A 15,873-nucleotide genomic window follows, 5' to 3' on the forward strand; every position below is an offset into this window, starting at 1 on the left:
TCAGGATGCTTAGAAAATACAGTTTAATTCACCCTCTTCATAATGGCCAGCATTTGATGGTGTTAATATTGATGTTGAAGCCAATAATGATTTTGCAGTTTTCAGAAGTTCTGGGATTAATTTCAGCATCAGACCATTTTTAAAATTAATTATTTCTCTGAAAGTGGAAATGAATGGGCAACATGCAGAAACTTAGGCAAGCCTTTATTAACCCTGCCTGGGTAAAAGAGTGGTACACTTCAGTGAGGATATTATACAATAACAGATCACTTGCTGACATAAGCGGTCTCTCTGAACTTTGTAAATACCTTTTTCATAGATGGGTCTAGTTTTCTTCAGACAGGGAAAACATTGCAAGACTGGAGATTAGAAGAATTACCATGGAGCCCAGTTTAAAATCCCACAATGCCTTCATCTATTATTTCTTTTTTGCTTTCAGGGACTTTCTTCCTCGAGGCTCAGGCATCGTAACCAGACGACCCCTTGTACTCCAGCTTGTCACCTCTAAAGCAGGTAATTAGTGAAGATGTTTACTGTGGGGATGTGCGCACCCCATGGCAATTGTCATTTTCATCCCTGGGCACTGGATGTAGCAACAAAACCACTTCTACGTCCACTCTGGTATGAGCAGCTGCCTGCATTTCTCTCTAGAATGCTCTCCTGTCCATTATCCTTTGATCCCTTTGATTACATTGGAAGGAAGTCTTGCATGCATATAAATTTTTAATACTATTTTCTTAGGCCAAAAAGATATTTGCTTATTGTAATCCATCTATATAAGTTCATTGTATCATATTATCATGAATGCTCCTTTTATGTGTACTCTTTCCGCATATATGTATATTATATGTGTGACTATTTTGTCATAAAAGTAACCATTTAGGGAACTGGAGAGATAGCTCAGTGGTTAAGAGCACTTCCTCCTTTTTAGAGGGCCTGAGTTTAGTTCCTGGCACCCACATCAGGTGGCTCCAACCACCTGTACCTTCAAGTCCAGGGGCTCCAATATCCTCTTCTAGCCTTCAGGGACACTGTACTCACATGCACACACACACACACACACACACACACACACACACACACACACATACATACGTGCGTGCGCACGCATGCATATAATTAAAATGAAAATATTATATAATGATCCAACTTCAGTTTTTACTCATAGACAACCAACTGTTGTGCCTCATTTGTCTAAAAGACTATTCTTTGTGCCTCATGTGTTCTTAGAATCCTCATCAAAACTTTATTGGCTGTATCTATGTGGGTTTATATTTGGATTCTCAGTTCTGATTAATTGATTGCTATTTCTACTTTTGTATCGATACTATGTTGTCTTAAATATCTTTGCTCTGTGCTAGTATTATTTTTGTGAATTTAGAAAGTGGCATTTCTAGTTTGTTCTTTGTTTCGAGTCCATTTTAGCTACCCTGAGTTCTAAATTCCGCATGAATCTAGAATCATCTTGTTTTATCCTAGAAATGTGAATTTTTTTAACTCCTGAAAATTAATTAATGTAATGCATCGTGTCAGTAGATTTAAAAACAAAACAAACAAACAAACAAACAAAAAAAACAGCAAAACCCACAGGGTTATTTCAATAGGTTCAGCTAAGGCATTGCACATCCATGCAGAAAACTTGTAGTAAAGTAGGAATTAAGGGGTGCTTCCTCAGCCTAACAGAGATATGCAAACCCCTCTGTTAACGAACCTACACAAAAGGAATGCTTTCTCTGTAAGGCAGCGCTTCTCAACCTTCCTAATGCTGTGACCCTTTAATATAGTTCTTCATATTGTGGTGACCCCCAATCATAAAGTTGTTTTCATTGCTACTTCATAACTATAATTTTGCTACTGCTATTAATTGTAATTTAAATATTGTTGGAAATAGAGGCTTGCCTGAGGGGTCGTAACCCACAGGTTGAGAACCATTGCTCTAACCTGACTAAGGTAAGTATGTTTGCTCTTATCAATTCTATTTGACATTGTCTTGGAAGTTTTAGTCAAGGAAATTTACCAAGACAAAGAAAAAAAAAAAGACTTCTAGATTGGAAAGGATGAAGTAAAATGTCTATTTGCAGATGGTTGATGATACACATGGAAAACATGAAGGAATCCATTAATAGGCAATTAGAACTAGTAAATCAGTTCCAGAGGCTGCAAGGTTCAAGATCAATATGTCAAACTAAATTATAATTATGTCCACTTGCAATGAACAATCTAAAAATGAAATTTAAAAACCAGTTCCATTTACATTAGCATCAAAAAGAGTACACCACTCAGAAATAATTTTCACAAAAGAAATTGGAAACAGGGGTTGGGGAAATGGCTCAGTGAGTAGGAGTGTTTGGTCTGAAGGAGGAGGACCTGAGTTCAAATCCATAGCACCCACATAACACTGAGCATGGCTGCATGTGATTGTAATCAGACCTGTGGGACAGAAGCAGGAAAATCTCACGAGCTTGCTGAGCATCCAGCTTCTTGTTCTGTGAAAAACCCTGTCTCTCAAGCTGAGTAGGATTATGTTGTGTATATGAAGCACATTTTTATCATTACTGATGGATGTCTAGGCTGATTCTAACTCCCATTATCATACCAAAATGGTGTAGTAGTTGCATGACTATTCTGGGGGTAACCAGCCATCGCTCTCTTCCTCTGATTGGGTTTAAGGCTAACTCAATAGGAGGGAATTCATACTTGACACTGTAGACCCAGTCTAAACCCATGGCTGAGGGGGCCTTAGGCCTGAGTCGGGAGCTTAGTACTGTCTAGATTGATACGGTGCCAGTCTGCTCTCTAAACATCTATATTTGTACCCATAGACAAATGCTGCTCTCAGCCTTAATCAGAAAAACTTCACTTACCAATGAATGGTGGTGAATGCAGAGACTTCTGGATGCTCAAAGTGCTGAGAACAAGTAGAGTTTAACTGCTCAGTCCTAGACAGAACATTTGCATCACCCTCTCTAAGGTTGAGGGACCATCTCTAAAAGGGAGCAGACAGAGTGCAGAAGCTAGAACACAGAGGAAAGGGATGGAAAAATGCTTCGTTTTGGGGCATGACACAGCCATCACAATCATGATATTACAGCAACTATGGCTGCCAGTACTGAGCTTGCACAAGACTGAAGCTGTCAATAGTCAATCATGGATTTGAGAAGGGTGCATGGGGTTCTACTGTTCACTACTGGATCATTGGTTACTGATGGCTCCTGGGTGAGCACAGTGATTTTCTGAAATTGTACACACTGGTGAGTCCACCAGGCTCCAATGGCTAGTTCTCAACCTATGGCCATACAGATAGATGGTCCTAGTTGAATTCAGTGCGAAACAAAGCAATATGAATGTGGGAGAGGGACTCACAGAGAAAAGGGGAGAATAACAGGATGGGAAGGATGCGAAAGGATCAGAAGGCAAGAGTAATCCTAACACATTGTATGTATGTATGAAATCATCAAAGAAGAACTTTAATAAAAATTAAAACAAACAAGCAAACAAAAAGCTGGGAGGAAGCAAATTTGGGTGTGTGCTCACTGTTGATTTGCTTGTGACTTCATGTTGTAACCAAGACCAGTTATTTAAACACAGGTTCCTCTTGAATGGTCCATTCAACAAATAATTAAAAAAATATACAACATAAAACAAGACTAGAAAATAGAAAGCATAGATCAATATAACAGATATTTTTATTATACCTTATTTTGAAGATTTATTTTTATTATATTTTTAATTTAATATTTTGATAACTTCACATGAGTAGCATATTTAAATCATTTCCATTCCTTCCTCTCTCCCTTCCAAGTTCTCTTATGTCCATCTTCAGATGCATGATCTCTCTTCTTTAATTATTTCATCCTAACCAAAATAGTTAAATCAAGAGGAGACCTCTAACAAATATGGAGATTGGAAAGCCTTCCAACTAAAAACAGCTCATATTCAGATGGAATCACAACAGAGTTGTACCACACTTCTTTTTCTTTTCTATCTCTCTCTTCTTCCTCTTTCTCTTCTTCTCCTCCTCCTCTTTCTTCTTCTCCCTCTTCTTTTCCTTTTTACAAATACTTCTTAAAGAATTCTGTGTGCCACCAAGCAAACTTCACTCTTACTGTGGAGCTTACCACTGAGTGAAAAGAAACAAATAAATAAATAAATAAATAAAAATAGGTTCACAGAATGAACAAGAAATGGGACCTGGGCTGGAGAGATGGCTCAGAGGTTTAGAGCACTGGCTGCTCTTCCAGAGGTCCTGAGTTCAATTCCCAGCAACCACATGGTGGCTCACTACCATCTGTAATGAGATCTGGCGCCCCTCCTCTGTATACATAATAAATAAATAAATTAAAAAAAAAAAAGAAATGGGACCAACTAGCCCTCAGGAGGCAGAGGCAGGAGGAGGGCTGCAAGTTTGAGGCCAGCTTAATCTATATAGTGACCTCTAGTTCAGTCACGGCTACATATTGAGAGTCTAGCTTAATAAACAGAAGAAGAAACAAAACAAAACAATAAATAAGTCAAAGGGGAGTGGGAGGAAGAGGAGGAAGAGAAGGAGAAGGAGCAAGAGGAAGAGGAGGAGAAGGAGCAGCAGGAGGAGAATAGAAAGAGAGCGGGTACTCAAGTCATGCAGACCATTGTGTGAGAAGTAGAAGTCAGGTGGTTACAAGGTGGTTACATGTGCTTCATGTTTAACATGGGGACCAATAGGTGTGGGGGTGCAGTGAAGGAGAGGGGTAGCAGGAAATGGAGAGAAGACTCCAGTGCTGCTGCCATAGTTAAGCAGAAGAAAGCCAATGGGGACAGCTACATTACAGGCCAGAGGCATTTAATGAGAACACGCCAGGAGGATCAGAACTCTAGAGGCCATTGATAGCATGGCTGAGGGATAGCGAGGGAGCGGGCTGAGAAAACTCCTCTACCTGTGGGCAATATGGAAAAACTGCTTCTGCAGTGGGGGGCGTGGGGGCGGGGAGAGGGTAGAGGGGCAGATAAGCCTGTGCTTGGGATATGAGTTCAGAGACTCCTTCTGTGATCCTCTTGTATGCCTTTGTTTTCTTCAGGAAGAGGCCGGGCATTTGTTGGCAATCAAAATCTTTTCTTCCTATTTCCCTTAGTTACAACTTCATTCTTCTCAACCACATATTACTCTTACTTGTGACAAAAACACCTCTGATGTCTAACTGTGTATATATTATTTACTGCTTGTCCTGGCAGGGAATATCTTATTCCTACTTTTAAAAGCTATTTCATACACAATGAATAGAGATATGGTTTGCTGAGTCCTAATTAATCACTCACTGAGACAATCATTTAATGACACATATGATCATCCCGTCATATTTCACCATCTTTTCATTCTTACCTTACACTCAATTATGGCTCTTTGCCCATTGAATGAATTCCACAGATTTATTTACATTTCCTTCCCATTCATCTATTGCTGCCAAGTCACCAAACGAACAGTAGGCTGACCAGCATCAAATGACTCCTTTGTCTCTTCTGACTTTCTTCCATTGAGTTTTGACATTCTTAAAACTCCAATGATAGATTTTAGTGTTTCTAAGTAAGGAAGGATGCTGATCTTGCTTCTCACAGCTTTCGAGTTTGGTGCCGAGACAGCAGGCACAGGTGGGGAAAGCTTGGCAAGGTTGTTGCTCAGACTGTCACGGCCCCTCTGGCCAATGGTATGGAATGCCAGAGCATATTGGGAATATCCTGAATCATCTGAGCTTATCATCCTAATGCAGCAATATAAAAAAAATACTACTGTGGAAACTCTTAGAAAGAACTGGCATGCTCAGGACACATGCTCTGTAGAAAACTGTATTAATATTAGGTAGAGCTCTGTAAATCCTGCAGAAGAAGGGGGAGAAAGGATTGTAGGAGCCAGAGGGGTCAAGGACATCACAAGAAAACTCATAGAATCAACTAACCTGGATTCATAGGGGCTCACAGAGTCTGCATGGACAACAGGGAGCCTGCATGGGACTGATGTAGACACTCTGCATATATGTTACAGTTGTGTAGCTTGGTCTTCTTGTGGGACTCCTAACAGTGGAAACAGGGGCTGTCTCTGACTCTTTTACTGCTTTTGGGAGCCTACTCCTCATACTGAGTCTCCTTGCCCAGCCTTAATAAATGAGGAGGTGTTTAGTCTTACTGCAAATTGATGTGCCATGTTTTGTTGATACTATAAGAGACCTGCCATTTCCTAAACAGAAGCTGAGGAGTGGATTTGAGGGTGGGAACAGAGGAGGTGGGGGAAGGAATGAGAGGAGAGGAGGGAAGGGAAACTGTGGCTGAGATGTAAGATAAATGAATGAATGAATAAATAAATAAGAGAAAACTGCATTAATGACTAGCTCTTCGTTTTCCAAGCCTTTTCAGCACTGAACATTTTGATATTTTTCCCTTAATCTTTGCAAGAGTTTTCTGAGGTAGAACTTTGATTCCCACTTTGGAAAAAGAGACTCAGTAAAGTTCTGCAGTTTCTTTTTTTTTTTTTTTTTTTTTTGTTTTTCGAGACAGGTTTCTCTTGTTAGCTTTGCGCTTTCCTGGAACTCACTTGGTAGCCAGGCTGGCCTTGAACTCACAGAGATCTGCCTGCCTCTGCCTCCCGAGTGCTGGGATTAAAGGCGTGCGCCACCACCGCCCGGCTTGCAGTTTCTTTATGACCATAGTGTGGGCTGGTATTCCGATTGTGAGTATCGATATGATGCTGTTAACACAAATTTAACAAATGCCATGATAAAAATGCTCCTCATGTACAATTCATGTATGTAATAAATGTAAAACATTATATACAATGCAAAAGTTTTTAAAAGCACAGGGATTTTATTGCTTGCTTTTATATTCTAGAACATGCTGGATATTTAATAGGGTGATTTATGTGAAAAATATAAATATGCAAATGTGGAGATCTTTTAGCTAATTTCTAAGTTCCATCTAGTTTCCAACATGCTATACATTTGGTAACATTTAACTTCCTGTCTCCACCCCTGCTATACTAGTCGTAACCCAAACAACTAGTTAGAGCCGGAAGCCTTACTATACATCATTTGTTTCAGGACACATAATTCTTAGCACAGAAGAGCATTCCAAGAATTCATATAATATGTGAAGAAACGGAAAAAGGGGCAGCCTGTCCTTTATTAATAAAGGTAAAATGAAGTGACAGGTCACTGTAGAATGCTGTAAGAGTATTTCTGAAAGTGTGACTTGGGAGGCTGAGAACCTGGTAGGACATTGGTCAGTGTCAGGTAAGGACTTCCATGTCAAGGGCAAGAGAGACAATTGGCCACTTTTCAGCACCCTGCAAAATTGGATAGAAATTGCCCAATGCTACACACCAGGCCTTTTCCTAGGGAGCTAGCTAGTGAGCATTGGCCAGAGTCCTGCTGCTTTACCCCATCTCTGTCCTGATCTCACCGTTTGCTGGCACACTCACATGTCAGACCCTAAGAACAACTGAGAACATGGAACATAGTCCACTGTCTTTGCTTTCAGAGTGAGTCATTTGGAAAGAAAATTCCCTGCCTCAACCTGAAGCAGAAAGTGGCCTTTAAAGATATCAGAATCTAAGTCATTCTGTGTTAAAGGCTCTGTTAAAGCCTTGAAAAAGTAAATGAACTATCCCTAGTTCATAGGGATAAATGACTGCCTGAGGACCTCTCTATGGAAAATATCTCTCAAAATGCTGTTAAATTGTTTTTTCTGCTTTAGTTCAACATTAGTATAAGAAAGATGAAAAGTTTACAACATAGAAATATTCTTTCCTTTATGAAAGGCCTTCTGGATGCTTTCAGTTTTTATATACTTTAAATATGAATCCATCAAAAGTTGACCCACCGTCTTCAAACTACAGGTGCTGTACAAAATAAAATATGTTCGTGATAGCTGGTTTTAATGCCATTTTGCCACGAACTAGAATCACTGAGTCCTGAGCTATACCCGAGGAATTGTCTTGGTCACCTTAACTAATGTAGGGAGCCCAGCCCACTACAGGCGGTGCCATCCCTAGGCGTGTGGATCTGGGCTGTATAAGAAAGCTAGCTGAGCAAGGCAGATGGAGCAAGCCAGTTAATGTGCGCTTCTGAGAACATTTTTTTTTTTTTAACTGCAGCTCTGACCTCTTGGTCTCTGCTTTGAGTTCCTGTGGTGGCTTTCCTCGATGATAGACATAAACTAAAGCCAAATAAACCCTTTCTTCTCCCAAGATAGTTTTCATTAGTGTTTTATCCTGTCAACAGAAAACAAACCAGAGCTGCATCCTTGTTAGAATAAGTTCTACATGGCTTGTAATTTATCAGAGAATGGGTACCAGTCAGTATTTTGGATTGTTGTTTGGAGCTGCTGTATACCACCATTTAAATAAGGGCAGATAGCTGGTAAGAGGGGCAGTGGTGATGCAGAGGCAGAGGCTGGCAAATCTCTGTGAGTTCAAGGCCAGCCTGGTCTACAGAGCTAGTTCCAGGGTAGCCAAGGCTACACAAAGAAACCTCATTTCAAAGAAAAAAAAGGAAGGAAGAAAAAAAAGAAAGGAGGGAAGGAAGGAAGAGAAGAAGGAAGCAAGCAAGCAAGTGAGCAAGCTGTATCAGAGGCACCAGCTAACTGACAAGATTCAGGCAGGGTGTTTAGGAGCAGCAGGCAGCCATGGGAAGGTAAGTCACCCCCTTTTGCTCTCAGGCAGGAGTCCCCCTTCGAGCCAGAGAGTACTGTGAGTCAGGGTCCTGAGTAAGATGGGTTTGTGGGGATTGCCAAGGGAATCATTATGTCTTGAGTCAAAGCTCATCCTCTCATAGGTTGCTTGAAGATGCCGTTAGACCAGCCAGACGTTAAGCCTTGATTTGTAGCAGTGATCATAAGTTTTTCTAGTTTCATAAATTAAACACGCATAGTAGAAATAGTGGGATGGGGGCTAGAGAGATGGATCAGAGGTTAAGAGCACTGACTGCTCTTCCAGAGGTCCTGCGTTCAATTCCCAGCACCCACATGGTGGCTCACAACCATCTGTAATGAGATCTGGCTCCCTCTTATGTATACATAATAAATAAATAAATCTTTAAAAAAAAGAAATAGTGGGATGATAACACTGAAAGCATTTTAGAACTTCATTTCTCACTTTATGTTCAGTTATCTGAGTTAGATCAAAGCTGGCATTTCAGAACAAGACAGTCTGCTTCTGCAGTGGACAGCTTGTTTTCTCGGTAACAAATTAACCTCATGGTAAAATCCATGGTGCCTTTAGAGAGCATTCTTTCTTTTTTTTTTTTTAAGATTTATTTATTTATTGTGTATACAGAGGAGGGCGCCAGATCTGATTACGGATGGTTGTGAGCCACCATGTGGTTGCTGGGAATTGAACTCAGGACCTCTGGAAGAGCAGTCAGTGCTCTTAACCTCTGAGCCATCTCTCCAGCCCCAAGAGCATTCTTTCTTAACTGCTGGGCTGCCCGCTGGCTCTGCTGAACTTTGTGTGAAGTACAGGTCACAGACGCATAGTTTAAATTCCCCTGACTGATGTCATTTTTAAAATTCAGTGTGCACAGATGTCCTGGGGAGTGTCTTCAAGATGCTCAGAGCTTTGGTCACTAGGTCTGTGATGGGAAGGGGTTGTTCTGTCCCTTTCTGGGTGTGGCCTGTGGGAAGCAAGGCCTTGGTACCTCTGGCTGGACACAGATACAGGGGGAGGATGGACTGGTGGGAACCAGCCTCAGGAGTTAGTACATAGTGATGAAATGGAGGATGTCATCTCTAAGGCACTGCCCTTTGGGTACAGGCACAATCATTGGGATTTCTTGACGCATGGTAAAATGCAAGTTACTAGGTGTGAAAGCTCCTAGGCTTTGTATCCAGCTGCACTGAGGCCTGAGACTGCTGGCAATTGACATGGGGCCATTAGTGCTAACTGTAATCCAGGACAAGCTGCGGGGAGGGAAAGGCCAGTACTGAGTGCCTGCAGCATGTGCTACTACATCTTCACCATTCAGAACTTGTAACTAAGGTATTTAAAGAGGCTGATTTTGAATGAAAATTAAAGGGCATGTATTTTAAATAGCCATCATAGGGTGTTTAGAAGCACATTCCAAGACTCCTGGCAGTTTCACCCAATCTCTTAGTGTTGTTGCCTTTTCTTTTCTTAGGTGTCTTTTCCTGTGTCTTTTAATAGGATCATTTGGTTGGGTCATGACATAGCATTCTCTTAAAAAAAGTCTCCATGTTTGGTCCTGGACTCCGCATGGTAATTTATGCCCATGCAGTAGTGTGGCAGGCACTCATTCTGTGCTGAAGTGGGAACTCTCCTGCTCCCTGAACATACAGTTTAGGCACCAGCACCCTGGCCCAGCATTTCAGGAGATGAAGGGTTTCATAGACTATCAGAGATTGAGATCCTGAAAGTCCCAAGTTGAGCTGCTGTGGAGCTGATTGAGCTTGTAGGAATAAATGCAGAGCTGAAAGCCATGGTGGAACTCACAGCTAGTTCTCATCCACTCACCCCTCTGAGCTGGGATCTGCCTGTTTTCTTCTTAAAAGTCCAGACTCTCCCAGTAGCTCCTTGGAGTGTCACATGGACATCAAGTATGAAATTTTAATTCTGGGAAATGTAACTAGGAAAAATAAACCAGAAAATATCTGCTGGGGGAATTAAACACTGGGAATAATAGTTGGATTTTCAAAAAGAAATTGAAGCCCACTGGCATAGAGGGAGTCAAAGGTGTTCATCTTTTGGTGAGTGCTTTGGGGTATTTTCTTTGAATATTGAATACAGTGAAAAGAATAAATTTCCAAAGGTTTCTAATGGGAAAACATGCTCACTAAGTGGACAGGAATGTTCATACTTACTATACTTATGCTTGTCAGAATATTCTCATATTTATAACCTATTTCACTACAGTCAAAATAATTCTCTTTCATGGAATCTTTTATTTTTATTTGTTTTATTTACATTTATTTATTTATCTATATTTTAAACCTTTATTTTTACTTATGATTATGTGAGTGTATGCTACATGTATGCAGGTACCCTCAGAGGCCGGAAGAGGGTGTTGGATCCCCTAGATCTGGAGTTATAGGTGGTTGTGCTGTGGACTTAACTCTAGTCTTCTGAAAGACAGCACATACTCTTGACTACTGGGCCATCTCTCTGTGCTCTTTTGTAGAATCTTATATCCTTGTTTATGAGAGTTGGTGCTATATAGGACTCTTACCCAGATACACTTTAAATCTGTTTTGACTGCATCTTTCCTGCAATTACCCTTAATAGTTGCATCAACTCAAGAAATTCAAGTAGACTTTATTCTGTGCTTGAGATCTTCCTGTGAATTAACACTATACTCCTCCCTCTCTCTTCCTCCTCCCTTCTTCCCATCATCCCTTCTTAGTGTTCCCAAACTGTTTTTCTTACACACTTTATTTTGTTCCCCATTTTCTGGGCATTAGCATTGCTTTGCTTATACATTAGTAGTCTTAGAATTTCTAGAAGCCACGTGCCTTCTAATATAAAGTCTGTAGTAGCATTTGCAAAGATTTTCAGAAAAGCCAAGGAGCTGTTGTGAAGAAACAGACCCAGATCTCATTCTTTGTAGCAAGAAGACTGCCCTTTAGCACCTAATGCATTTCCTTTTGGGGGGATAATCATTTAGGTATTCTTCTCTAAAGAAAAGAAAGGGATTGTACACTTTGGTAGGCTACTGCTCATCATTGTGAGGTGGAAGGTGCCTTGAATTGGTGATAATTTGTTTTTTCCTCCACTTCCCCTGTTCTCTTTTAGGAGAAAGTATTGAAGTTTCCAGCTGTCTAGTTTCCCCTCAGAAGTTATGTTTTTATGAAGCCCTCTTTGGTCCATGTATTGTTTACTCCCGAATTCCATCAGCTTAAAGGGGAGAAGGTATAAGCAGCTTCATTTTAGGAATTTCTTTTTCTTTTTATCCTCTTTTTTTGTCTGCTCTTTATTAAAAACTGGGTTGTCTTGGAACAATCAGCATCACAGAGGTCTAAAAGATGAGCTGTCAAGGTGTTGATATGTATGAGAGAAGTATGGAAGAAGAGCATGATATGTACTCTTATAGAGAGCAAGTGCATAGACTTGTTTTCCATCACAGCTGCATCTACACTTGCTACCCCTCCCCTCCCCCGCTGCCCTTCTTCATTATTTTTCCTTGTGTCTCAAATCACAGAGATCACAGCCCACAGGGCCTCTGGGTTTGCATTTGCTGGATAGGTTGGGAAGCCAGAAATGTGTTTTCCTGGCCTTTCATTCCTCAAGGTGTTGGCTTCATCACAGCTTGCATCCTGTTCCCTAGGAAGCACTAATTAGTGGTCAGGGGACCAGCAGGGCAGGATGGGTAATTTCACCTCTGTTGAATGGTATTCTTTCTTGGTTTTAGACTGTCTGAATGTCATAGAGATAGACCAGAGTTAAGTTACCCTATAGATTTACCAGATGACTCGGCACTAAGTGCAGGTGCTTAATTTTTCAAAATGAACTAAATTCACTTTAAGTAGTTTTATATATATATATATATATAATATATATATATATATTTTATTTTACAATACCATTCAGTTCTACATATCAGCCATGGGTTCCCCTATTCTCCCCCCCCCCCCCCCCTCCCCTTACCCCAGCCTACCCCCCATTCCCACCTCCTCCAGGACAAGTCCTACCCCGAGGACTGCGATCAACCATTAGTGTAACATTAGCAGTCTCATGCACACCTGGTAGTTTTCTAGTTTTCACTCATCACTTTCTCAATTTGCTTTATAATTTTTTTTTTTTTTTTTTTTTAGAAAAGGTCTCTTGTAGTCTAGGTTGGCCTTGAACTCACTATGTAGCCAAGGGTGACTTTGAACTTCTGATCCTTCTGTCTCCATCAGCAAGCCTGGTATGTGTCAGTGCTGGAGATCAAAACCAGGTTTTCCTACATGCTAGACAAGCACTCTACCAACGGAGCTACATTCCCAGCCCTGTTTGAGATTTTTTTTATCTTTATGTCTTTCCACCCACCCACCCACCCATCCACCTACCCAACCATCCACCCATCCACCTATCCACCCATCCAACCACCCATCCACCCATCTACCCACCAATCCACCCATCCATCCATCTATCCATTCATCCATCCATCCATCCATCCATCCATCCATCCATCCATCCGCCCGTCCATCCGTCTGCCCATCCGTCCACCCGTCTATCCGTCCATCTGTCCACCTCTGTCCGCCCACCCATCCATCCATCCATCCATCCATCCATCCATCCATCCATCCATCCACAAAACAGTCTTTTAATGGCTGCAGTATGCCACAGAGCAAAGAAGTTTCCAGATTATGTCCTCCTTATTTTTTTCAGTTGTTTCCCTATGGCTATCATCTTGGCTGATATTCAAAGGAAATGTGATTTTTCTTCTAGTACTCTGCTTAAGTCACACATTAGATGGAATTGTGTCTTTCTCTTAGATTCCTGTTCTGCAGGAACTTGGGGTTCTTTAGCACTTTAGAGGTAATTTTTTAAAAGGACTTAGGAAGAATCCATTTCTTTCTTAGGTGTGTCAAAAAAATCTGAGACTCAGGCTTGGGGTGGCTCTTCAACCTAATGCATGCCAACTGCAATTTCCATTTACTCTATCTATCTCTCGAACTCACAAAGATCCACCTGCCTCTGCCTCCCGAGTGCTGGGATTAAAGGCATGTGCCACCACCGCCCGGCTGATCTCTTCTTTAGAAATTTTTTCTTATTATGTATACAGTATATTTAACTCCTCATAATAACATATATCTCATTATTATACTATTTTAATGTTTTGATTTTGCTCTGTGTATGTCTATCGATATCCATGTTAGACTTTAAGGAGACTCTCTATCAGGTGTTAGTGCGGACTCCTAAATAAGCATAAATATAGTTAAATAGAACACAGGTCTGTTTTGATTTACAAGGGTGTACTGTTGGGTTGGAAAGATGGCTCAGTGGTTAAGAGCACTTGCTGCACTTGCAGAAAAGCCTGGTTTGGATCTGAGCACCCACCCAGTGGGTCATAACTGTCTGTAACACCAGTTCCAGGGGGTCCTTTGTCCCCTTCTGACCACCACAGGTACCAGGCCTGGGGTACACACACACACACACACACACACACACACACACACACACACACAGAGAGAGAGAGAGAGAGAGAGAGAGAGAGAGAGAGAGAGAGAGAGAAAGAGAGAGAGATGACACATATACATAAAATAAAAAAGTAAAAAACAAGGGTATAATCTTGAAAATTTGCCTAAATTGCTTAGTATTATTTTAATGATTTATTTGAAATTGTGTGTATATATCTATATCCCTGGGTGGGTGTGTATACTTGTGTGGGTACCTGCAGAGTTCAGAGGTGTTGGATGCCTTGAAGCTAGAGTTAAAGGCAGTTGTTAGCTAACTGATGTGGGTGCTGGGAACTGAACTCAGGTCCTCTGCATGACCTGCAAGAAAGCCCGACATTCATAGAGGCAAATGAATTAACAAGCTAGGCAAATGTTTATGGATTTCCTTTACTCATTTGAAAGATATTTCCCCGGGTGGTGCAGAGCTGCGCATAAGACATAGTCCTTATACCAACTACTATAGTGTTCAACAGGGGAGAAGATGTTTGAATTGAGGGTGGTTAAGTATTCACAAATGGATATTGAATGAGTTTAGCACGGGTGGCTTGGATGTTCATTTTTATCTTTGGGACACTAAGGTTGACCCCTTCAGTGGTTAGCACATCCCTAAATACTTTCTGGATAATAGATGACAGAAGGTAAAAGCTATGGGGGTAACATCAAGACATTATCTGCCCAAGGAAGACAGGTGTATGGAGACAGTAAAGTGAGCAAGAACAAGGGAGGTGACTATTTAGTGATGTGGCCTGGAGCATAGTCCTTGGAAAGCCAGCCCCTCTCTCTGTGTGCTGTCCTGACCTTGGACTTGGCTGTCTGTCACAGGGTTGATCTTGGCCTGTTGTAAACTGGTGTATCTGCATCTCATTCTGCGAGGGTGTCTGCTCTTCAATAGCAGAGACCACGACCATGACACCGATGTCCTTGTTCACAGAAGCTGCACGTGACGCAGCCTTTGTTTTGCTATCATACTAATTAGGAAGGAAAATGATTCTGTTGAATGAATCCCTCGCTAATCCACACACATTTCCTATTTCCATGCCAGTGTTGTGTGTTTTTCTAATCATCTCCAGGAATAGTGACTAGTAAGTATGCATATAATAAAGCCGAGTTTCTGTGGCTCAAGAAAAGCCTGAATATATAAACACACACATTTTTTTATAGCTTGTATTTTGTTTTTCTTTATATTTGAGGAGGTGAGTTATTCACATATTTCTTTTAAGAGATATTCATATTATTAATATGTTTGAACTGAGGCAGGATAAGAATTTACATGTACATGCAGAGGGCATCTATCAAAGGTGGCATGGTTGTTTATTATGATGTTTGGTTCCCTCGGGACAAGATGTCTGAAATGCTGTGCCAACATCCGAAGTCTAGAAAGACATACTACACATTTAAAATAGAGTAAAATCAAACAAGCAGCATCTGAAGTCACCACCCTAAGGTAGGGAGTAGAGTTAAGCCTCATCTGTACTAAATTCTGTTTGTTCAGGTGGTAGTGTTGGAGATATACAGCAAACATTTGGCAAAGAAATGAGCAAAACGAAAAGTTTATACAAACAATACAACTTTAATTATAAAATAATGGGGCCAATCTAAGGAGAAATATTAGCATTAGATGTTGACTGAAAGTTTCTTTCATTCATTTGCAAATATTACTGGTGGCTTGTATGTATGGTGCCTAACAATCAAAGTAAGCAACCTTGACTCTAAGATAGATAGACATAAAGAGGATTGAGT

General features: G+C 40.9%; 1 protein-coding gene across 8 annotated transcripts in view; it reads left to right on the forward strand.

The window, feature by feature from the left end:
• Positions 1-15,873, forward strand: part of Dnm3 (dynamin 3) — a 500,231-nt gene that overhangs the window by 76,834 nt on the left and 407,524 nt on the right. For all 8 annotated transcript variants that reach the window (XM_037211326.1, XM_028864441.2, XM_028864444.2 and 5 more), the window contains exon 2: positions 440-513. In XM_037211326.1, the coding sequence (XP_037067221.1) occupies positions 440-513 (74 nt within the window). The remainder of the gene's footprint in view (positions 1-439; positions 514-15,873) is intronic.

The sequence above is a fragment of the Peromyscus leucopus genome, chromosome 15 (genome assembly GCF_004664715.2).
Source record: "Peromyscus leucopus breed LL Stock chromosome 15, UCI_PerLeu_2.1, whole genome shotgun sequence".
Taxonomy (NCBI): Eukaryota; Metazoa; Chordata; class Mammalia; order Rodentia; family Cricetidae; genus Peromyscus; species Peromyscus leucopus.